The sequence below is a fragment of the Larus michahellis genome, chromosome 5 (genome assembly GCF_964199755.1).
Source record: "Larus michahellis chromosome 5, bLarMic1.1, whole genome shotgun sequence".
NCBI lineage: Eukaryota > Metazoa > Chordata > Aves > Charadriiformes > Laridae > Larus > Larus michahellis.
Window position 1 is genome coordinate 50050851 of NC_133900.1, and position 25397 is coordinate 50076247.

At 37.0% G+C, this 25397-nt stretch overlaps 1 protein-coding gene across 4 annotated transcripts in view; it reads left to right on the plus strand.

The window, feature by feature from the left end:
- CTNNA2 (catenin alpha 2) overlaps positions 1 to 25397 on the plus strand; it is a 516068-nt gene that overhangs the window by 379263 nt on the left and 111408 nt on the right. For 3 of the 4 annotated variants that reach the window (XM_074587252.1, XM_074587254.1, XM_074587251.1), the window contains one exon: positions 10911 to 10991. In XM_074587252.1, the coding sequence (XP_074443353.1) occupies positions 10911 to 10991 (81 nt within the window). Of the gene's footprint in view, positions 1 to 10910; positions 10992 to 18537; positions 18656 to 25397 lie in introns of those variants that run through there. The other variant, XM_074587253.1, reaches the window with a different exon arrangement.

Sequence of the window (25397 nt, forward strand, 5' to 3'; positions counted from 1 at the left end):
TCTGCATCTAAATAGAAAGGCATAGTTGGAACTTCAATATGTTCATTAGAAATGTTCATTTAATACCTGTAAATATTGTGAACTCTTTGATGTGCTTCCAACAGTCAGTTCATTTATCAGAGATGTTTATTTCTTTAAAAAGGTCCTTGGCCAAAAAAAAATGCATAAAGGTCCACACTACAGAAGCCAACATTATAGTCAAATATTATCATCAAATGCGGCCTTTTTCTTAAATACATAAACAAACAAAAAAGTCTTTGCTTTCAACGAAATAACATTATGTGGTTCTTCTATTCTTCCAAGAGAGAAACCTGAAAAATACTAAAAGGATGTTTTCAAGGGATGCTGAGATGTTCCAGGAAGTCCTGTATTTAATTCAGTGAATAACAGTCATCCCTGTGATTCATCATATAACCTTAAACCTAAAACCAACTATGAAGAGATTGGCTACAAGTGCTTTCTAGTGAATGAGACAAAAAGCTGAGACCAGTGGTCATACCAGACATCAGTATCACTTCCATTAAGAGTTCTAACAAGTATTTCCACTAATCTTTAAGAGAGATGTAACAAAGATTTACTCAATAAATTTTCTGAGTTTAGATGCATGCAGTATTGTTTGTTATATATCGTAAGACATCCTGAACTTCTCTACCACTTCTCTTCTTAGTTGCCTGGTATTTCTTCAACTTTTTAACCGATAAAATTTTAATAGAAAATATGATAGAAGGCTCTATTAATAATTATTTCATTACTTAGTATCATTAATTATTATCCCTCCAATAGTATAATAGACTTTTCTCAAGAGCTTCTATTAAAGTGGGTAAATTTTAACACTTTTTATGTATATAGTCCTTCACTATAGGCTTACATATCTGAAGGGAAAGAAAAAATGTGTGCTATCTCCTTTCCCTCCAGTTATTTTAGATTAAGAGAAGCCATCCAGAAGTGATTTAAAAGCAGATTGCAATGTACAGCTGGAAAGCAGTTGGTGGTTAAATGAGGAATTTGTAGTGGACCCTTTGCAATTGGATGTCTGTGAAGAAATTAGAATAATTTCAAATTCTGGAGTAAACATTTCTGACCTTCTTTATGGAAGCTTCTGCGAGATTTCATTTAACTGATGAGTGGGGAGATTCTCAGCTGGTGTAAATTAACGTGGCTTCAGTGAAGCTGATGGTTTTATAACAGTTTTCACCATCCACATTTCTGTCCTCTAAAATTCTATTTTTTATATGTATTTAAGTGTAACAGCTCCAATTTTGTGTACTGATATCTTCTGAATAGAAATATGCAGTTTATTCTGTGAAAACCCTGATGTTTTCCTCTTTGGGTCCTCTGAGTAAGCACTGCAAAGGAAAAGATGCTCTTTAACTAAAAGAAATATCCTGCAGATCAATATTCTAGTACATATTTTTACAAACAGAAAAGAATGAGGGGAAGCTTCAGAGACATCAGTTCTCAAGGACAGTAGGATAGAAACCTGGGTCAGAAGTACACTTGCATGCTAAGACTCTGTCATGCTTTAACCCCAGCTGGCAACTAAGCACAACACAGCCACTCGCTCGCTTTGCCCCCAGTGGGATGGAGGAGAGAACTGGAAGACTAAAAATGAGAAAACTCATGTGTTGAGATAAAGACAGATTAATAAGTAGAGCAAAAGCTGTGCACACAAGCAAAACAAGGAATTCTTTCTCTGCTTCCCATCTGCAGGCAGGTGTTCAGCCATCTCCAGGAAAGCAGGGCTCCATCGCACGTAACGGTTACTAGGGAAGACAAAAGCCCCAAGTCCAAACGTCCACCCCTTCTTTCTTCTTCCACCAGCTTTATATACTGAGCATGGCGTCACATGGTATGGAATATCCCTTTGGTCAGTTGGGGTCAGCTGTCCTGTCTGTGTCCCCTCCCAATTTCTTGTGCATCCCCCAGCCTACTCACTGGTGGATCGGTGAGAGGAGCGGAAAAGGCCTTGACTCTGTGTAAGCACTGCTCAGCAGTAACTAAAACCTCCCTGTGTTATCAACACTGTTTCCAGCACAAATTCGAAACATAGCCCCAAACTAGGTACTATGAAGAAAACTAGATCCATCCCACACAAAACCAGCACGCACTCATATTACCTGCATTTACACTGATATAGATAACATTACACAGTATTGGGGAGATTTTTTGAGAACATATCAGAAAACCTGTCTCAGGTCTTGGATCCTGCAACTGCATTTCCTTGTCTCCCTTATTATTGGCAAACTTCAGTTCCAAATTAGGGTGATGTTGGCATACATCTTTACCCAAGAAAGCTCAGTTTAGAGAAATCCAGTTGTAACTGGGTTTTTTTGTTGTTTTTTGTTCTTCATTAGGTTGTGACGTTTCTGTGACCAGCAACTGTCTGCCTTTTGCTGTCACACCTATAATTACAAAGATAAGAAACAGTTTCACACAGCATTGTCCTAAGGCCATTGGTAGTGATGACCAAAGTATTAAAATGTTGTGTGTGTATGTGTTTATATTTCAAGGGTTTTGAAGGGTGAAAATGAGCATGGGGAAACAAGCAAAATTGTTAAGATCCAATGCCAAATCTAAAATTTATTAAGTGTGTTTCTTTTAGACAGTGGGAAGAAAGTGCATTATTTACAGGACCTCAAAGTATCGTAACCTGGAAGGACAGGAATGTCTTTTGAGAAGCTTGTAAAAAAGGTGCTCATATGATGCTTTTAAATTCTCTGGAAGAAAATCATCCAAAACACACATAATTTGTCCAAGATGCAGTCTCTAGCCTGATTCTTAGGAGGGCTGGACAATCTTTGTAGTTAATAAGAAGAGATTTTATCTCATGTAACTTAGTTGTTTAAGAATTAGTCATCTAGTACCACGAGACCCTCTCCATTGTCAATAGAGAGAAGCAATCCCATGTGGTGATATGTATCCCATATTAAAATAAATATGTAAGACAGATGGGATGCTCCAAAAATAACTGTCACTATATATTGAATACAGAAGGAACTAAAATAACTCGGTTTTATTCAGTGTCTCCAGATTGTAAAATTAAATGAGATGGTCCTACCCTGAAAACTATAACTGCTTTCTCGAATGGCAGTGTGTGCTACATTATGATCTGAATTTAATTAAATGACTCAGATCTTAAATGATCGCAAGATATTCTTGCCTTGGGGAAGAACAACTAATAGATGCCTGGCTTTCTACCCCCTTCCAATAAAAAAAGAACTCATGTGTTTTACCTAATGAAAATCATTGAGATTTGTTTGTTACACTTGCCTTGTAACTTAGGAGAGTCCCACCGGTTGCCTTTTCTGCATTTTTGGTACCTCAGTATGTTGTAAAATCCAGTCTTGGCTAGTAGCTAGAAGAGAAGGACTGTATCCTCACAATGGTGATCTTGGAAAATCTAGTTCAAAAATACATAGAAATACAGAAATATTGAATGTATATCTACAAGTTAAAAAAAGACAACCAAAGCCAACAAATTGCTGCCTTCATCCTCAGGAATAAAAAAGTTCTTCATTTTAGGCAACCTCTAATATCATTAGGATAATTAATATGAATAAGTTCTTCAGGCAGTTCTTTTTTAGGGAAGCTTAGATGCTAGTACGTGATTATGGGTAATGTCAATTAATAGTACCAGCTGCCCTTGGGAGCTAGTAAGATCAAGCCCTAATCCTAACTGGTCTTTCAACTCAAACTCCTGTCATTGACAATGTTTCTGAAAATCCTTGGTTATTGCCAGAAGACAAGAAGTAGTTACAACAGTTAATTATGTAAAACAAGACAAGCAATAGCCACAAACCAGCCAAGGTAAAATATTCCCCTACAGACAAGTTCTCCCTCTTGTGAGAAGATAAAAGAAGAAACCACACATGGCTGATATTAAACACACCGCTTAATTCACCAATTAACCACTTGAAGGCATTCGGATGTTGTAGTGATGTGGACTGCATAAAAACACACATAAAATAGAAAAGAGAGTCTTTTTCAACCATTTACATATTCAGTTTTCGTAATCTCTTTATTTCATTACATACTTAGTTTTAATTGTCTACAGATCTAGATAAAACTTGCTTGGATCCAGGCCAAGGACAAGATTTGCGCACCTGAGGTATTGATATTGTGTCCAGCTCATGGTTCATTTATATTTTATTGACTTTATTTACTATGTGGGATTGCAAGGATGTGGCTTACCCAGTATTCTGCAGAGTTGTGATTATTTATGCTACACTGGAACCAATTACAGTCACTGTGATCTGGTCACAATTTTGTAAGGTAATTAAAAACTGCTGAAAGCAATTGTTTTGTTTTAGGAGAACTTATTGTCTGAAACATACATTTATGAGCAGATTATTTAGTGAATGGCATTCTGGAACTGAGTAGTATCATGGAAGCACCATGAAGAAAGCCTGTAATTCAGTGTTTTATTGCAAAGTGGCAAGATAATATAATTACTGGGATCTTTCTGTCTTGTTTCTCTGTGGGGACCGAATCTTTCTCCTTTGCAACTGCATGAAGAAAGGCCAAAAGAGGAGAGTAGAAAAAGGATATCTAAGTAGTACTTTTTCCCCCATTTATGCAAAATTATCTTCTTTTTTTTTTCTCAAGAAAAAAAATGAATGGTTAAGAGGGAAAGAAAACATAAATTTTCATTCCACATGAGGTGATGCTCTAACAAAACTGAAGATGGAAAATGGGTGATTGCAGAACCTCCAATCTAGTTACTTTCAATAAGTCCTAAAAATCAAAATCACATATAGGAATAAACATAAAAAACGGATAAAATCACTAAGCTGAGTAGAACAGTAATTCATGTTCACACCATGTTCCCAAGAGCTTTTTTCACCATTCCATTTTAAAAAAATTATTATTTATTTATTCCAAGATGTCTTCTTCAGCTCATCTGTAGAGGGAGCACACATATTTTCTAAAATATGTTTTCCTGTCCCACTTCCTTAGCTAATAGCTAGAATTTTCAACTTCCAGTGAAATCTAGTCTCTACTCACTTCTGCTAGGATATATGGTTTAGCCTTTTCCTGACCCAAAATTAGTCTTCTTAACCTGTCAGAAGGAGACTATGTATTGGTATGTTTAAACCTAGCTTTCTGCTTAAAAGCACTGATGCAGCTTATGCCTGTTTTTCAAAATGTTTTTCCTCTTAGTACTAAGCTTCTCTTCATCACTTTTAAAAGGGCTATTGAACATGAGCATAGTTTTTAAAGAGTGATGATGTTCAACATTTAAAATAAAATATTAGGACAGATATATTTTTGAGCAGCAATTTACGCCTTAATAAAACATTGTGATATTGAAGTTCTGAATAAACTGTAAATAATGGGACCATCTACCTCGGGGATGATGAAAATATAAAAGTATATCAAGGTTTGGTAGCTTTTGGATCAATAGATAATCTTTCCACCTGTCTCCTGGAGGCTAAATTACCCGATTAATGGCAGTGAGGATGCCTTGGACATGCAACACGTAAAATGTTAGGAGACTGAGCTCTCCCTGGTGTTCTGGCTTATCACTAAAGCAGCAGAGAAGACAGGGGGATGTGTGAAAACAGCGGTCCCAAAATTTCTTACACACTTTTAGGCTATTAGAAGTAGTAGTAAATTGAAACACTGAGCTTCTAAATTATGCAATTTAAAGGAAAAGGACAGTAGCTCTCTCTAACATCTCTCATTTAATTGTCATATGCATTGGTTCTTTGTCTGGGACATTATGTTGTAGGTCTGCAGTTGCTGCACCTTTTGTGTATTTCTTGGCATTCCATCCTCGTCTTTAATAGGTTACTATTGTCAGCCATGTTCATCTGTCAGTGATTATAATTTTTTTTTTTAAATAATATGCTCAAAATAGTGGGTTTGCATCTCACAGAACTGCAAGTAATCCTAACTTTTCAATACAAGGGCATTCGTTACCCAGAGATGTGGATGCCCCATCCCTAGAAGTTTTTAAGGCCAGGCTGGACGGGGCTCTGAGCAACCTGATCTAGTGGGAGGTGCCCGGGCCCATGGCAGGGGGGTTGGAACTAGATGATCTTTAAAGTCCCTTCCAACCTGAACCATTCCATGATTCTATGATTCTATCTTAGCCCTCATACTCTACGATTTCCATATTGGTGGTAATTGGAATTATTCAAAACTAACAACACAGTTCCAGTCTGGAGCATCTTCTTCCAAGCATCTTCTTCTGGAGCATCCATTATTCCAAGATACTCCACTACTTCTGGAGTATCTCATCCAAAATGAGGTATGTCTTTAGGCTGATTGGCCCGACCATTCGTGTCTTGATTCTGTGAGATTCTCTAGGGTTAGAAAAGAGTATCCTATTAAGTAGGATACTTCTTTGGAGAAGGATAGGATACTCCTCTTTGGAGAAGAGGAGGCTGAGGGGAGACCTCATTGCCCTCTACAACTACCTGAAAGCAGGTTGTAGAGAGGTGGGTGTTGGCCTCTTCTCCCAGGTGAATAATGACAGGAGGTCACCAGGGAGGTGGCTGAGTCACCATCGCTAGAGGTATTTAAGAAACGTCTAGATGCGGCACTTCAGGGCATGCTCTAGTGGCAGAGATTGTAGGTTGTAGGATTTTGTTTGTTTGTTTGTTTTTTGGTGTTTTTGTGTGTGTGTGTGTATGGTTGGACTCGATGGTCTCATAGGTCCTTTCCAACCATGAAGATTCTATGATTCTAAGTACTTCACTGCTGATGTACAATCCTGTAATGAGCAATTTGTGTGATATAAATGTCCTTAATAGTTGTGAAAAATATTTTGGGAGATTTTTATTTTACTTCAACAGTATAAACTGTGAACAGCTCATGAAAAGACAAAAAGGAGGGGGGAAAAAAAGGTCTTTTTTCAAGAGGAAAAACAGACCTATATCTTAGCAGATATCATTCTAGCAGATGCTGAAATTTCTTACCATCCTTAGGTGCTTTTAGTTATTATTTCCATTCCTAACTATATGAAGTTGAAGTTCCCCATCTAACTAAGTGCTTACCTGAGTATTATGCAGTTTTAAACTTTGCTTAATGTAAGGAAGGTGATGATTGTATTCTGTATTTGTTTTATTGTCCAAGTAATATTGTTGTCAGTGGTTGCGACTGCAGACATTTTCTAGAGTAAAAAGACCATACTGAGATTTCTTCCACTAACTGGACATGGATGTGTTGAAAAACTACTTAACTTATCATGCCAGTGGAAAATCAGTCTTATAAGTGCTTGAAAAATACATTCAGGGAGCTGGATCTTATGTTGTGTGATCTGAGAGGGAGACTGCAGGCTTGGGGTAGAAATACAATGGAAGACCCATTCCTAACCTGGGAGACTCCGTAGACTGCACAGCCCCTGGTCAGGAGCCCAGGGAAATTGGCTCATGCTGATCAAGTGAGAATAAATCAGTCAGGGAAAAGCTCTTAGGAAATTAGGGTGGGAGTAACACATATTGAGAGAATCATTTGAAAAAATCCTGGGTAAAACTAGTAGGCAAATGCCGTTAATGGTCACTAGAAATCAGAGAGCTAATTATTATATTCTCCTGTAGCAGAGTTTTCCTTATTACACCATGAATAGATGTAATTCTGTTCACAGGAACTCTGAATACCAGTATTTTGGCATTCAAGGAATTCTGTGCATTTCTCCTCCTTCTCCCGTTAAGCCAATGCCAGCAGCAATTTTTACTTCCTTTTTATCCCATCTCCAAAGTATCTTTCTTCCCTTTGCAGAAAAAGATTAACAGAGAAATGCTATGAGGCTCAATACCAAGCTTTATGTTTTTTTCAGAAACACAGGAAACTACTATATTCCTTTCTATCCTTTCTAGGAATGAAGGCCAAAAATTTATCATAGAGCAGCATTAGTATAAGAGTATTTAAGGATTTAAATAAATAAACTTTAATAAACTTATATTTTCAGCACAGAGCAGATGGTATTTGACAGACCTGCCTGTAGCTATGTAACATCACATGCCATGCTATTTATTTTTCAATAATGTGATTTACTAAACAAATTTCTCCTTCTTTGAAATCATACAGTGAAGAAGGGGGTTTGCATCCAGATTAAAAGGCAGTAGCCATTTTATAAAAGGTGAAGGATGCTCAAAATTGCCTGATAAGTAAAAATTGTGCAGATCATGAGAAGTGTCTCTATGACTTAATCCATATTCATATATGTTAATAAAATATTACCATTGAGAGAGCTCAACTGGATCTGTCTCCGCTTGGTTTGGTATCCTGTTTGCCAGCAGAGACTGGTTTGTGCCATTTAGCATATCAGACAGCGTATGGTCATGATTCAGGCAATTGCACAGAGCAGGGACTTTTTCAGTAAGCAATATTTATGAGGCTTTTCTCTGTTTTGGAGGGAGAAGGGGCTGACCAGATGGATATTGACAGTTCGGGTTGTGTGGCCTAAGGGTCACAGAAGGCTTCCCATTTGTCTTGTGTTTCACAATAGGATGTACCCTAAGGGCCACTTTTTATGTAATTTAAAACTAGACTGAAAAAGTCGCAGGATAAATTTGAAGAGAGCCTTAAGAGAGGTGTAAGCTGTAGGCTACCATGGGCCTACTCTCAGTTATAGTTTCCTCCTACAAGTATTACAAAACAACCAGTTTGGGAACCTAAATTACGACCTTTTAAGTGAATCTCAAAATTTCTACTTTTTTCCAATGACCATTTAGGGAATATGAGGAGCATCTGCTCCTAAACAGTACAGTTTATCAGATGCCTAATTTATTGAGTGTCATTATATCCTGTAGCTGACTACCCTGAAAGAAGTCCCAAGTTCCTATTCAGGACAATTTCCTGACTCCCTAAATAGGTGCCAAGCATTAAGTGCTTGACCTTGCATGTCATGGTGAACACAAAATACATCTGCCCTGCATGAGATCAATGAAGGAGAATTGTTAAGCGTTAGCTAGTTATTTTGATTGAGAGCTATAAAATGACGTTTGCTTTTTGATTATTTACATTGTGTTAATAGTCACTACAATATGCACAGTTCAGCAAATTCTTCCCTGATTTTATGGCAGGAAAAAAAAAGGTTATCTTTGCCCCAGCAAAAAAGGCCTTAAAACATTTTGTGTGGTTATCTATCTTCCTAAGCCAATGCATTAAAGCTTAAACAATGAGAAGGAAGAGAAGAATTTAAACAATATTACAGAAATTGAATTATTTGACTGGGAAAATAAAGTGTCCCAGAACGATAATGTCACCAAGGATACTTGGTTCAACTAGTACACTGCACACAGCTGGAGTAATTGAAAATTTTCTTAGAATATAGCTTTGTAGTCTAAGAGACTAGGAACCTGGCTGAGACTAGCTCATCTGGCAGTCCCTGTTGTACTATTTCAACGGTTAGGAAAGGCTTCCTATACCAAACTTATCTGCCCAGGTCTGCCTCGTTTACATTGTGGAATTTCAGCTTGAAAAGCTATAGCTTATGTGCACATATGACAGCTGCTGTCTTGGACCAAATACCAGGGACTGAATTCAGGGCATCTAAAACTAAAAGCATGTGCTGGAATTACTTAGGCTAAAGACCTGTAGTTCTTTAGCTGGAGACCAGAAGAACTCAGTCAAAGGATGAACACAAGAAAAGTGAAATAAAAATATCAGCGGGTTACACAGATGCCTCCTCTTGTGTCATAGCAAACACTTTTTCTCTCTTTTCTGGTGTCAATTCGTATGAGTAACTCCAGAATTTGTAATGAATTCTTTTTAAAAACCTAAGAGGTAAATTTATGTTTTATATTAAATTCTGGTGTCACTTGATATTTTTGTGTTTGAATTTCTAAATAAAAAAAGGGGATGGGTTTTACAGATCTCTAAATGATGATAAATGCATTGGCCTCATATCATAATTTGAATTACAGACAATAATAGAAAGCAGGCGTTCCCTCGAATGAATGCTTGAAACAGAAGACTGGAACCCAGGCCACTTGCCAATGTGGCCATGTAGAGCTGATAACGGTGCTGTACATTTCGGAGATGATTATTGAAAGGGTCTGTTTAATCCCCATCCCACCCCAAAACTGACTTCTCAATAGTTCCCAGAAAAGTATGCTATTAGGCTCAGCTGGAAATAGAAAATCACTCTTAATCATATGCAAGGAACAATTCTAAATAGGAGTATTTGAAAACAGCATTGGGAAGGAAAGAGTACTGATGGAAAGAATGGAAGATCATTTTGATTCTTGAGGAAAAGCTATCAAACAGAGTTCAATGTGGTAAGAGATGTGACAAATCTTTACAGAAGCAGTTTTCTCTTAAGAGAAAGGTAATACAGCTGACAAAGTCACTTAATGCTTTTTGTGCCATTGAACCTAAAAAAAATATTTTTTTTCCATTCATTATGACCTACAAAAAGCTTTTTCCCCCTTTTTAATCTTCATGAGAATTTTTGCTTTGAGGCTTCCTGCAGGAAAATGTTTTAAGTGGAAGTCTTCTTTATGCTGCACCTAATGTCTGCCAATATGATTCCTGTTACAGGCGTAGGGACCATTTTCCGTCTGTCCTCAAGCTGTGTTGCTGCTTATTATCATGTTTAACATTCCCAGTGCCTGGCAGGATGGAGATTAGAAACTCTTAATATTCGTTTTATAGTGAAAGGTCTTGCCAGATTTTTGGAGCATGGGCTATAATATATGCACATAATTTGTTGTTGGAAAAGTTCTGAACTCTCCAGTGAGTCACCTTAATCTTTCTTTTTATCATTTTAGGATTGTTTTAAAATAATCTGCTATGCCCCCCACATGTAAACATGTTTAAAACACTCCATTTGAAATAACAACTTGATGGAAGCAAACAAAAAGATGCATAGATTTCCTTTGATAAATCTGTACTATTTTTTTAAAAGTGTATATTTTCTGGAGTGTTTTTCTCTAACTCCAAAATCTCATTTTTAACAGACCGGAAGGAAGGAGAAGGGGGACCCACTCAACATTGCTATTGACAAGATGACCAAGAAAACACGGGACCTTCGAAGACAGGTAATCTAGTTTTTTTATAATGCTGCTTGATTTTCCAAGGAAGTCATTGCTTTTCAATTTGACTGGTTTTGCCACTTGTAGAGGTATAAAGTATTTGTATCCTTACTTAGATATGGCACTACATTACACTTGACATTAAGCAAAGGACTAGTATTTCCTGAGCCAAAAAAAAGGGAGACTAAACCATATTCCAAGTGTAACCCCCAATGGTCTTAATATGTGGGAGGGTAGGCAGATTGGCCAGATCTTCACTGCCTTTGCAGCCCAGCAACCCCAGTCATAAAAACACCGACATATGTGCTTAGTTGTATTTATTTGAATACTCTCATTGAAATACCAGGAATGATGAGCAGAAAATGAAAAAGTTTGTATGAGTAGAATATTTTCAAGGAAAACTTTCAAGGTAACGCATTAAATAAAGATCCTATGAAGATACGGAGAAGGTTAATAAATAACAGCTTGCCCAGAGAGGTGGTAGATGCCTCATCCCTGGAAACATTCAAGGTCAGGTTGGACAGGGATCTGAGCAACCTGATCTAGTTGAAGATGTCCCTGCTCTTTGCAGGGGGGTTGGACTAGATGACTGTTAAAGGGAATTTTCACCCACACCTTTCTATGATTCTGTGAATAGCTGTAAATGTGAGAAACGCTCCTTATCCAATAATGGCTCAGGCAGTGATCGATGCGAAGCACATTTTATTTAACCATTCTTGCAAGAACAGGTGACCCAGCAAGCAGGCACACCTGAGTTCCCAAAATAGTTTATTTCCTATTCGTGGCCAAAGTTTCCCTCCCCTGTTTCCCCATTGGCTAGGTACTTCAGGGGTTGCAGTCTATTTGATTCGCCTAAAACTACTTCTGTTTGTTCCGCCTCTGTTTACTTCTCCCCATCACCCCACCTAAACCTCTTACTTCACCTGTTTATTTCTTCCCTTTTTTGGTAGTATTGGTCAAGGTTGCCGGTCTTAGTTAAACGTTCCTCCTCCGGTTAAACCACCGATCTGGCATAGACTGGTTTCTCCTTTGTCTAAGGGATGAGCATTCTTGCATGTCTTCTGATAAGCCTTTGTGTTGTTAATCGTTCCCTGGCCACTTGCAGACTGGCCAAATTGTTCCTCTGCAAAAACAATACCTCATTTTTTCTTACATAAAGCATAGTTTAAACCATAGAGGTTGACTTTCTTATATTACATTTATCATTGTGTTTGACTGAAAGATTTGTTCAAAAAGCTTGAGATGGAAAAGAATAGAAGGGAGACTGGCAAACAAAAGGGAGAAACCCTCTATGGGTTTCTCTGTAAATTTTTGAAGATAAAGGAGGAGGGATTGCCTCTTTTTATTTCTTTTTTCTCCTTTTGAGATGATCCCAATTCTGCTTTTTCTGTAAAAATAATAATAATAATAAAAGACTACCTGGCCAATCAAAGGTTGATCCAAAATCCACATACATGCAACACCAAGTAAGGACTTGACATATCTTCAGATACGCATTTGCAACATGATAGTTTCAGAAAGAGTGGCCCCTATAGGCATTTTGAAATCAGTGCTCTGCACTGCTAAAATTCGGCTCATTTTAATCTCTTCCTTAACTCTCAGCAAATGTGTTGGAGGATCGTATTCTCAGAGCTTATTTCTCAAAATAATAAAAATATTGCAATGAACTTAGAGACAATATGAATCATTGACTCTCCTCTATAAAGCCTAGCATCACATCTGTTGCTCAGCTAATGACAGAAGAAAGATCTCCGCTGTTCTGACCTCCAAATTTGTGGGATCCTAGGTTCTGCAGTGGAGCTTGTACCATGTGTTGCCTCCCACCTCTGTTCTTATTACTTGAAGGAAGTAGCAGACTAACACATGAGTTGCTGTTCTGTGTGAGCCTCTCAGCAGTTGCCTGAATTACTCATCTCTAAAGCCAAATTTACTCAGAAACGTGACATCAAAATGGCACCTTTCTTAATAAACTGCTTTTCATATATTTTCAGCCCCATGGGTGTTGCGTTCAATCTCGGAAAGGTTGGAACCCTGTATGTGGGTAAAGTGAAGCACATATATAAATATTTTCCTGCTTGGAGATGAAGCTTTTAATACAGTTTCTGATTTTTATGAAAGTTAATCACGTAGGTATAATGTTTATTAAATTTTGGCAGTTGCTAATAAACTAATCAAGATTAGATCATAATTGTGCTAGGTTTTGCACAAGCATAGAGGAAGATGGAGTCTCTGCTTTCAGCAAAGTGTATTCTGACTATAAATTATTAGGGTTTAGAACTATAATCAATGTTTTACTTCACCGCATGTATAATCAACAGTACATATGCATGTACCTACCCAGACCTGCCTATACATCCCCTGCTAAATTTCAAAATATGTGGATGTCACTGAAGGCTTAGTTTAACGGCTGGGGAGAGCATCTTTAAGATTAAGAAATGAACCACAGTTGAGATTGCAGTGTTATACTATTTCAGTCATTCTATTCTGGGCTAAATCATGGGAGAGACAACCAACTTTGAATACCATAATGCCTTTTATTTTTAATGAATCCCTTTTAAAGCACCCTTGCTTGTCAGATTTATGAAGCTTAATGTTATCGCCATAAAACTGGACAATCTACAAAATATGTTTTGGTAATGAAGAAGGTATATATATTTCATTTGGCAGTCAGGCTCCTTTGCAAGGCTTCAGTCGTCAACCATCTAAGACTGATTTTTCTTTCTCTCCCCAGGTTACTTAGCTCTTTATTTCTGAGATTTTATTTGATTATCTACAGAACACACAGACATGTGAAATGATTGTCATTGGAATACATGGTGCTAAAATTCCTTCTCACAATTTACAGTCACATCAATATTTCCTGTTCTGATGGAATTACATCTTTTATACTCATCATTTAAACTCTCCTGGGCATTGGAAACTATTATGGAGATCTAATTATACGTCTTAATATAAACTGCCAGTAAGAACATCAGCCTAAGTCAGACTGAACAAGTTCTTGGAAGCAGACAAGTCTCACCAGTCCATAGCTTACTGCTGCCATTTCTTACTTTATTTTGAACAATTTGGAAAAAGCACAGAGATCTGTGTCTGCTAACAAGTTGTGCCAATTGGCAGGATTTGAGGTCTTTTCCCTCCCCAATACACAAGTCTGTTGTGAAAAAAAAAAAAAAAAAAAGAAAAAGCAAAACCTAAAAGCTAAAGAAAAGCATCTTTCACTGTGTGGAACAGCAAGCTAGAACAGTAGAACAGCAGCAGTTGAAGCCAGTTATTTTGTTTGTTTGTTTTACCTCCATAGGAAAAAATATAAATACTAACCCTATAGTTTCAGCAGTACAGCTAATCATAAAACAGCACGCACACCCAGTATTTCAAGCATTGCAACTCTGCGGTGACATTGAAACAAAGATAAGCAGGAAGGACACACCAAAGAGTTTGGCTAACACACAAACTGGATGCCTAGTGAGGACCAACACGGTCTATAGATCATTTGGAGTTGTATGAGCAGGGCACCAGCTGTTCTGCTGTCACCACCACTGGTGTCCCACCTGTTAGTGCCGCTGCCTCCTGCCCTGCTGCCACCGTCTCTTTGCCTCATGTCCTGTTCCAGTTCATCAGTTGAGCTTGTTCAGTGTGTATTAGCCAGTTGGTTTCCCTGCAAGGTATAATAACCAAACCCATTAGTTTTCTCTTAAAGAGCAGATATCTGTGCTGCTATTAATTTTAACAGAGCAGCCAGTCTGTGGTATTCCGTACAGTAGATTGAAATCAAATAATTCTTCATTTTTGTCCATTCAAGCCAGACTAATAGTTTGTATGCCTCCCAAGTGGAAGGAATCGTAAAGAAATAGGAAGATTTTTTACCAGCAATTCTCACTTTATACTGGAAATGATGCTCTCGTATAGCTGTTAAAGAAAATCCATCCAGGTCCCGCAGACTTAGGTTTATGTCATTACTGAAGCTAGTTAGAAATACTTTATGAAACAAATACTCAACAGAAAATTTTCACTTTCTTTAAAACTGGAAAAACATCAGAAATTATCCAGAAATTGAATTTTGAAAATAAAATTAAATTAAAAAAAAAAGCCTGATGATGTTGAAAAGTCAATTTGGATTATTTTCACTAATTCCAAATTTTCATTTTGAAAGTTAGTACTTTATTTTAGCTTTGCATTGCAAATATATTAATAATGTTGTCAATAATGTTTTCCATTGTTTTAAGGTGTTTTAATAATTTTGAAATTTCCGGGTTTCATTCCAAAGTAGAATATAGAAAAAATTAAAAAGTACTATATTTTTCTTAAAGGAGGATTTCTGGTTCTCCTTGCGGTTTCAGGCAAGAACACTTTATTTTAAAATGTATTCATAGGAAATGTGAGGTGGAAAGTCCAGGAATAACTACATTACCACTTGCATCTTGAGAAATACTTTAAAAGTTTAGACTGATATCCTGGGCTTTTATTTTAATGGAGTGGATGTCTAATAGAAATTAATGTTACAGTTAGGTATCTAGGTCTATGTGTGCAGTATCAAAAGGTATTTTTTGCCATCTGATTATTGTTTAGTGACCTTAGGTTGTATTTTTGGGTGCAATCCAGTTCAACCTGTTGGTCAGGTGCCACAAAAAGCCAAATAACATCAAGATCCTATTATTAGCTACATACAGTTAGTAGCTAGGATGGTGATTTTGAATACGGAAAGCTGTCATCATTTCTGGACTCGAAATACCTGTGCATGTTCTCATGGCTTGACGAATTTTTCAGACAACTCTCTAAGGTAAAACATTCTGATTTAGCATTTCTTTTTACCAAAAATATCCTCTTCGCAGACTGTCTTTTCCAGACAGCATCCTACAAACGTCTGAGGAATAGATATTGTGTAGACATAGGGCTGAAAAACAAAATTGCGAACAGCTGAATCAATGAAGTCTTGCTTTCCATAGCATTGTACTGTCTGTATAGGGCTTCCTACAGCAATAATCTCAGGTCCTCCCTAATGTTCTCTGGTTTTCATGTTTTTTCTCATTTTCTCCCATCCATGCTTCTCTCTGCTGTCACCTCTTCTGCTGTAGCTCACTTGTTACTCCAGGCTGGCTGGTGAAATGCAGGGAGATGTGAGGCTGGTTTTGGCACCTGTTCTGCCAACTGGCCGGCTGGTACCCGTGTAGTGGTTGGCCAGCTGGTACCTATGTTGGTACGCTAACCAGCCAGCTACAGACTTCACATTACAAATTTCCCTCCACAGGACTCTAATTCGGGTCACTCTTCTCCCACCCAGACAATTTTTCATCAAACTTAAGGTATTTAGCATCCTGAAGACCCTTTTTGTCTGTCAGATGGTTTTAAAATTGGCCAACAGATTAAAATGTTATTTGGAAAAATGAACAGAGTTACTGTAATAAGCCTCATTTCCTCAGAAAACCAGTCTAGAAACAGAAGCCTTTATGGTCAAGAGTATGGTCCTGTTCTGGTTATCTCTGTTATCCGCAAGAACACTCCAAATATTCAAAGGTATATTTAATTTTAGGACCCACCACTGTTCTACATTGCTAGCAATATTGCTATTGTATAACTATAGCATGTTATTATCCATAAATAAACCCTTCAATGTGTTTTCTACAGCAACATATAGCTTGTTTTCCCATGTGATTTTCCAAGAATGGGTTTCACAGCATGGCTGTAGTTTGTCCTTAAAAAGTTGGTTATTTAATTTCAGCTACTTTGTAGACTGAAAGCTGAAAGATAGGCTCTTCCACGATTTCTGTATTACTTTGAATGAGTTGTCTGCGTCTTTCTTATGAATATTGATGGAGGTTAAGATAGTGATTGCTTCTTCCCAGTGTCTGCTTTTTTCTAATAGTCATTACTAGCACCCTAGGAATAGTGACACACTTTTGGATACTCAGGATTAGGTTTAGCCATTTAGGCATAAACTAATATTAATAATGACTGTGCTATAGTGTCTTTCTACCAGCCACACACACAGACTTGTTCATACTTTGCAGCAACATAAATTAAAAAAAAATATATAAAAAATCCAAGTCATGTTTTCCCTTTCTATACATCTAATCAATTCTTTATGTATCATGTAGTTAGCGCATCCTTTCACAAGACCTTTATGTATTTTTGGTTGGTCATTAACATTACCCGCATGCTAAGCTGTGCTCTCACAAATACCTTTGTAAGACGCTTGGTGGACTACAGACATGATATTCATTAGTCTGTTACCAGCCATATTCTCCAGCATACCTCCCTTCAGCTGCACAGCTACAATTATTATGTTCCTCATCTTTTAGTCCTTTATAGTACTGTTTCAGTAGCTATATTAAACTACAAGTCAAAGTTTTAAAAGGTTAAAGGCGGATGAAAAACACACATCTGGTAATTTATTCATGCAAATTTGGTTTTTACCTACTTCTTATGTCTCTGGAAGCACTCGCAATTCAGTGTACTTTCTTTAACATGAGTTACGACAGTTTGAATTAGATAACAGGCTTCATAATGTTCTTAGGTTTCTTTGTCATATTTTTTTTTTCCTAGCTCATGAGAGGCAGCGTATCACCATTTGCTTTTTACATCAGTCACTTCCACTTAGATTAAGTTGTATCGCTACTGTTATGAATGCTATGAATTTGCGGTAAAAAAATTGGTTAGCACTTTAAAATGTGCCAAAAATTGACGTAGATAGCCTCTAAAGAGACTCTCAGAATAAAAACCATGAATATTAGTTCATGCAATTAGACTAAAGGGACACCTAAAACTGAAAAAACGTGTTCTGTTGGAACATATTTTATCACAGATAACACATACAATGCAAATTATAGGCAATAATATTTTTGGTCGGTGGACTTAAATCTCTCTCTTCAATTATATGCATAGCTTGCATCTTTATAGTATGTAAATACTTTGAAAAAAACACAGGACCCCCCAAAAAGAGGAAATTTTGTCATCATCATTATTTTGCAGCCAAGCTACTGTCTCATATACAGACCAGATGACTTGTCAAATGCTGTAGAAAGGGCCAATGGCACCTAGAAATTAAATCTTGCTGTCCTGACTCATGATTTACTGACTTAAATTTTTTTTATCCTCTCTCCCTTCTAAAATGCTTTACAAAGACAAGCAAGATTTATTGTCTGGTTTTTGGAAGAATAATCTGAAACACACAAAAATAAAGTTGCTTATGGAGGTGAAGCTGCCTCAGCTTAGGTATTCAGTGTTGTACCAGCTTGAAGAGGTACACAGCATCTGTACGTTAAGATATAAGCCCAAGGAAAGTATGAATGCTCAGAAAGCAAAACAAAACTAAGATCTTCAGAAGAAAACAGTGAACCCAATTCTAATCAAGCTTAATAGATATTAGATAACCAATTCTTTCTAGCTTCCTTGAGAAGCTGATCAATGCATCCAAAGAAATAAAAGCTCATATCGAGGGAGTGGGGGGAAGAGAAAAAAAGAGAACCCTGAGAATTCCCACCAGCTGATTTCAAGTATGGAAATTGGGTGATAATATAAGGAAGCTGGTTTTCCTTCAATCTCCTATACAGTCAATAGAGAGTTCATTTTCAGAGGGTGGTTTGGGGTTTCAAGGACCTATTTCGCAAAAGCTCATCTTTTTTCATATGTAGGGAGTCATGAACAAGCTGCTTCCTAATATTGGCACCCAAAAGGTAGGAGCCTAAAGGTGGGCTTACATGACTAATCCTTTTGCTTTCAAGCTATAGAGCCAGTCAACACTACAGCAATAGGTGCGCTTCTTGGAGGGCTGGGGAAGCAAGCCCTGCCTCTCATTACTGTAAAAGAAGGTTCTGATGTGCCCCTTTTTTGCAGGCAGGAGGGCACCGGTTAAGGTTATAAATCCTGAAGGTGGCTTTTTCTAAATCAAGATCTGTATAATTTAAGGAGGGCTAAAAACACAGGGAGAGAGGGTCATGGACCTTACCTACCAACTGAGAATTTGTAAGAGAGTTGATACAGTGTTTTTAAGATGCAAAACTTCATGCAAGTGTTAAGTAGTAACAGAATATCTAAGAAGGTTGTAACTTCAAAATTTAGTGTTGTGTGAATGTTTACTAAAGATTTATTTTGCAAAGGCAAGGTTGAAGCAAGGTCATACTTAAAAAGATGATCCGCATGAGTCTTGCTAAGGTTGTGCTATATTACCAAAGATAAGGTATTGGTTGTTCCCAAGGGAAAGCGCAGTGTCGTCGGTAATATTGCTTCATTCTGTTGCATGAAAATGCTTCTTGAAAAAAATGTTGGCTTTTTTTAAAGGGAGCCGGTCATAAGTCAATCTAAATGTGTTTGAACATAAGGCATCCGCCCTTGCTCATTAGAAACTCATCACCTTTTCCTTGTTGCTTAATAGGTTATGTTTTCACCTGCAGGGACTCTAGTGCTCTTGATTATGGAAATCTGGAAGTGGCTTTCTGAAAGTAGTCTATCAAATGCTAATACAGATTTATTTCTTGCCAGCACTACTTGTTTATTTCTTGTATTCATTCAATATGGTTGCGCCGCGTTGCATATACATCAGTACTTCTTTATTTGGTTTGTCTAGCAGCTTGTACAAAACTACTAGACAGGAGGCTTGAGTAGTACTGAATTATAAAGCAGGGAGAGTAATGCTCCACTTGATAAAGTCCTCTGCTCTTCTAGCTTCCACTGAATTCATAGACACTCCTTAAAGCAACATAAGTAGGCAAACTCCGAATTTCACCAGCTAGGACTGAAAGAACTGTAAGCCCCTGGCATGCAGTTCATTTCTGCATCCACTTTTTGTCTGCTCCCATTTGGTAGACTAACTGGTGTATTTACTTTAGGAAAGCAGTTGTAGAAAAATGTCTAAAAATCTGATCTAAAATGTTAGAGGCAATGAACTGTTATTTAAATTGCACTTAATCGTGGTATTGACTTGAACTTGTTTGAATGCACGTGTCTGCCTCCCTCAAAATGCGTTTCTTCTAGATGTTTATCACTGTGACATTGAGGTTTTTATGGTGCTCAGAAGTGCTTTGGAGGAAATGGAGAGTGTTTTAACATTGCTGATTTACTCTTCGGGTCTGCAGTAATTTCCTTACTGCCTAATTATAAGACTCGGTTTAATTTACTTTACACATAATGTTTACTGATGCACATATGGTGCCATAGTTCTGGAAACTATACCCATATCAGGTGGTTTTGTGTAAGACCACAGTGTGTAATATTTTCGTCAAATGCAGGAAAGTTTTATTTGCAACATAATAGTAGTAATGGGTTATTTTTTTCTGGCAAAATACGAAGAGTGTAATAGCTATAGCTGTTTTTGCTTTTTGAAATAGAGACTTCATTTTATTTATTTATTTATTTTAACTGAATGAAGTTGTGAGCACCAGAGGGTTGACCTTTCAAAGTGGCTTGTAAGGAATTATGAAACAAAATCCAGTGACAGCTATATTGCGTTAGAGTAGATTACTGCACAGAGTTTGTCTGTTATTCTTCAAATAATGAGTCTTCGTAAAAGCTCACATATTTCAGCAAATCTTTGTTCTCAGTCCAGGAACTTTAGAGGATGCCTAGCTCTGTAATCACTGCAGAGAAACAAGTATGGAGTTTCTAAAACTCTTTTTAATGAGGGACACTGGAGAAGTGTTTGGAGAAGTTCAACAGAAGTGTATAATGTTGCTACTCAAAAAAAAAAAAAATCAAACCAAATGAACAAAAAAAACCCCAAAATTTATTCCAAAAAAATTTCTATTGATGATAGTTTTACATAAAGAAGCTCTTACTGTTCTGTAGTGTCAACCAGAGAATGACCTGTAGTCACGTCAGCTAAATAAACTTATAGAAGCTTGGATTCATAAACACAGCTTCAAATTTTGATGTTCATTATCTATAATGCAGAAGCATGAGGTAGGGAGCACTATAAATGCAGAGGAAAACATAGTCCTTTTACAAAGACTTCTGTAATTCTGTCCTCCTAATGGATTTATGAGCAATGGCAAAGTATGTGAATTTAATTTCCAAATGGGATTTCAGCATTGCTTTTTTTTTTTGTTTGTAATTGACATTAATTTTATTCAGTAACACTATTTTTAAGTATTATAAAATGTCTTTAATGTTACTTGTTCTTAAGCAACCAGAAATATAAAAAGTTTTGGGTTCAGTTTTTGCTTTATAGAAATTACTGCAAAGGAGAAGAAAACAAAACAAAATAAAAACAACAAAAACCCCAATAAAACAAGCCCAAGAAAAAAACCCAGGCTGTGATCTCACTGCAGAAAGGGCTTTTGTGAAAGGTATGAATGATAATTGATAGTATCAGATAGCAATCATCTCTGTCCATGGGGCAGGTTCAGTTTGTGACTTTGAGTGACTCTTGAAAAGGATGATGAGAAATCCATTTTTGCAGAACACAATCAATTTTTAATCTTATTTCAGCCTTTGTCTGGAACTCCAATAGATAGCTCTACCAAAGACAGCTGTCATCAGCCTTCATTGGGGCTAAATCTCTAGGTCTTAGAGAAGCTAATGATAATATTTAGTATGTCAGGCTGTTCATGCAGCTGGGGTAGGTGGGAACGCTTTTAAGTGAAGTTACTATACATGCTTATCATAGTAAAGATAACTTCACGAGGGGTTTTCGTAGAAAACTTCCTTCCCATTTGTGACCAAATAGCTATTTAACTTCCTCAAAAGAGTTATGTCCCCAATTTTTCATCTTATTTACTATATTTCTAAAAACCCAATAAAGCTTCTTGATTTAAATATCAGTCCAAGAGAGCCTAAGACAATACGTAAAGATACACAGTGTATTGTGATTCTCTGTTTAATCCGTGGATTTTGAATCCATGACTTTTATTCTTCATTACCCTCCTTTATGTCACATCTCTCTCCTGTTTTGCATCAGACCCTCTAGGCTTGCAATCTTTGTGACGTCTTTGACACGTTGCACTCAACTTTCTTTTCTGTCTGGGTAACCTCCTACAATCTTTGCTGCCATCTTTGTTCCTGTGTGTAATGTCCTGTTCTGCAACTTCATCCTTCCATGTTCTCCTTGTCACAACTCTACCCTCCCAGGTCATACAAAATGCAAAAGTTAATCACTCTCTTTCACTTCCGGATTATTTTGGCTTCATTGACAGTTCAGTCCTTGCCTGTATTTCTGTCCTCCTGTTTTTCCAGCATTTTTCAACAGTAATCTCTGTGCTGTCCTCTACCTCTTTAAATCCCTCAATCATTCTTTATTGTTAGAAATAGTAAATGTTTGGTACTATCGCAGCACTCCAACCAGCTTTAGGATTTTATTGTTCTATCCAGACACAAAATAAGACAGAGTTCTTTCCTTGATATTACTTGTATATTTGAGGGGTGTGTGGATGTCTGTCCCCCAACTTTCTATATTTTTATCTGCTTTCATGTAACTGCCCTAATGTTGTTAGCAAGCCCAGGGGTTGCTCTTGCAAAAAATTAATTTTTGAAAGGGCGATATAAAATTTATAAGTCACGAAAATTGATAAAACACAAAACAACAACAAAAGAAGATATTAATGAGGATTAAGTACCTATGTACTTGGTAGCTTCTGTGATTCTGGCCATATACCATTTTGAGGAATCCTTTGTAGTGACCTACAACTAGCAGGAACTTTTTGTGTGTGTGTTTCAAATCTGTGATCAAGACTTGTCACTTCATGTTGCTTTCCATTAGTAAATTACTCCCCAGTCTTTCTCTGACTAGGGAAATTTCTCTTCAGAGAGAAGAAAGCTCACACACAGAAAAATATATGAAGAAGTATGATCAGTCTTTGTACCAGCATTTCTTCCTGAGTTTTTATCTTAGGCTCAAATCTTAAACATTTTTGTGAAGTATATTCCAGAAATCTGTAGTTTGGGTGTCCAAGTGTGGTACATGCTTTATATGTTAATCTTTTTGCTGTTTAATCTATCAATACCTAATTCATGGCATTAGCGTCCATCTACTAATTTTTGGTAGATTTGGTCACGTCATGATGGTTTTGTAGTGTGCAGAATCTACTGGGACTTTCTCTTTGCCGCTATACTGCAGTAGCTTCTAACACTCACTGTCTTATTCTCCAGAACTCAATTTCACGATATATTGGAAGAGACACACTTTAACTGCAGTGGAGAAGGCTTTATTTTCATCTCTTTCAATTAAATTAATACTTGTTTGGGAGCGCTCTGGAGCTGCAAACTGGAGTTGGGTTCAGCTTGTAATGCACCTTAAACAAAAAATGGTGAATAAGGTACTCCTTGGTAAACTTTTGTTACAGATAGCTTTATGCTGCCAGTCTTTATAAAGTTTAACAATCTGTTAGAGTCATTAATCTCCTGCTGTGACTTTACCTTCCAGTGTCAGCATTAGACATTTAATTCTCTACTAGACTGTAAGTAGCACTGAGACACTTTAGTTCTAGAATTGTTATATAGCCATGGAAAACATCATTTCAGTGGGCAGTTTAACCTCTTTGAGCTCAGTTATTGCTGTGAATTCACAATGATAAAACAGCCCTAAATAGTGCTTAGAACAGTAGAACATGATGCTATCAAAACCAGCAACAGACTCTGCACCATAAACTGACTAAATTGACTGAACTGGAAAGACATAAAATCTGCCTTATGGTTCACCATTCATACTTTTAAAAATATTTGCAGGTCTTGATGTTTTCCTTTTATATCTTTGTGCTGGTCTGGCAAACTTGTTGTTCTTTTAGCTGTGTGCTAATTAATAAAGTTTTCTCCATGACAAAATGAATTAAGCAAGACCTTTATTTAATGTGCTTTTTCCTCTAACAAATGGAGTTTCATGGAGTGGAAACTACCCACACTTTGAATTCACCTCTAACTTAAAAATTCAGTGGGGAAAAAAACCCTAAAGCATTGTCTTATGAGTAATAGTTTGTGTCTTAATATTTATATCAGAATGCAGGCTAAATTAAGGCATTGCAAAGACATTTGTTAATGTACGTACGAGCGCAAGATCTCATGCTGTTTTTAGAATAAAACTTGACATGTTTTTGCTGCATGTTTTATGACCATTTAAATTCAAGTCACATTCTCCCATTCCCTTCTGAGCTGATGTTGGTTGGATGAAACAGTAAAATTTCTGGATGCATAAGCCATCGCTTTGGCTGGACTTTGTTGCAGTATGCAGAGGAACATACAAGATTAGTTTTCCAGTAGTTATTTACCTTGATGAATAGCCCTAATTGGATCAAATAGACTGGCAATGCTGAGCTAATACTTTTAAATGTCTTGTCTTGTGCAATTAATATTACCTTGTCATGTATCCATTTCAGCTATTGGATGAATGTCTTATGTTCGTACTCCTGTCACATTTAACAAATGATTTTGTCAAGTCATTCTTTATAGCCTGTGGTGATGGATAGCAAAATTTGTGGTCTCCTGCGTATATAAAAACCGTTAACTGTACCTTTCAACTTCAATGCAAGGGCATCCTAAAACTCCGATAACCAATTTCTAACAAAATTATAATGCATGTTTACATGAGAGGTCAGAAATATGCTACTGACATCTATGATTAACACAGCATAAGAAAATAGAATTTGTTAATTTTGTATTTGTCAAACCTGTGACGTCAGTTTAGGTTGTTTTCAGCTGCTGCGACTCTGAACTGCAGAAAGCAACATACAGTTACCATTAGAAACAAGAGATCTATTAATTTTTATTCAGATATAACTGTACTGTGTATTTACAGTGGTACACCCCAAATTGCTGGTTAGCTGATTCTCTTACTGTCCTTTTTATGGATTTTTAGTATGTGGTTGTAGACTGAAGATATTTAATTCCGATGAAAATAAACTGCGTACTTAAACATCCTCAGACTTTTCTTACAGTTCCATGGGGCATATTGTTTTAATCCGATCTATAACACCACATTAACCTTGATTAAAAATTGAATTGCGTGTTCATTGAACACAACGCTTTGAAACAGATACTTCCTTATGGAATGATATAAACAGAAAATATCAGTGTTCATTTAACATTTAAAATAGTTTTTTCCAGTGCAGTGGGTGGTAGGTTTTATTGATAACGGCATTGAACTTGTTCAGGTGGATTTTTTTTAAGAATTTTCCCTGGGAATGAGGTGGGAACGACATGGGATTTTTTTTAAAACCTTTGTGTGTTTCTTTGGAAATGGTACCATTTGGTATATTTTGGTCCAATGGACTTCAAAATGTCTAACTGTAGGTACAAAAGTGAGGCATCTAACTTGGGAGCAGAGCTTCTCAGCGGGTGTTGGAAGGGAGATGGACATCTGCAGAGGTTGATTAAGCAAAAGTGAGGAGATCCTTTTCTAGCAGTATCTCTCCCTTAATGAAGGGAGAATACAGATGAAACCCTCCATTTAGTAGGGAAGGACTGATATTCACAGTCATCGGAAAGCTATCAGCC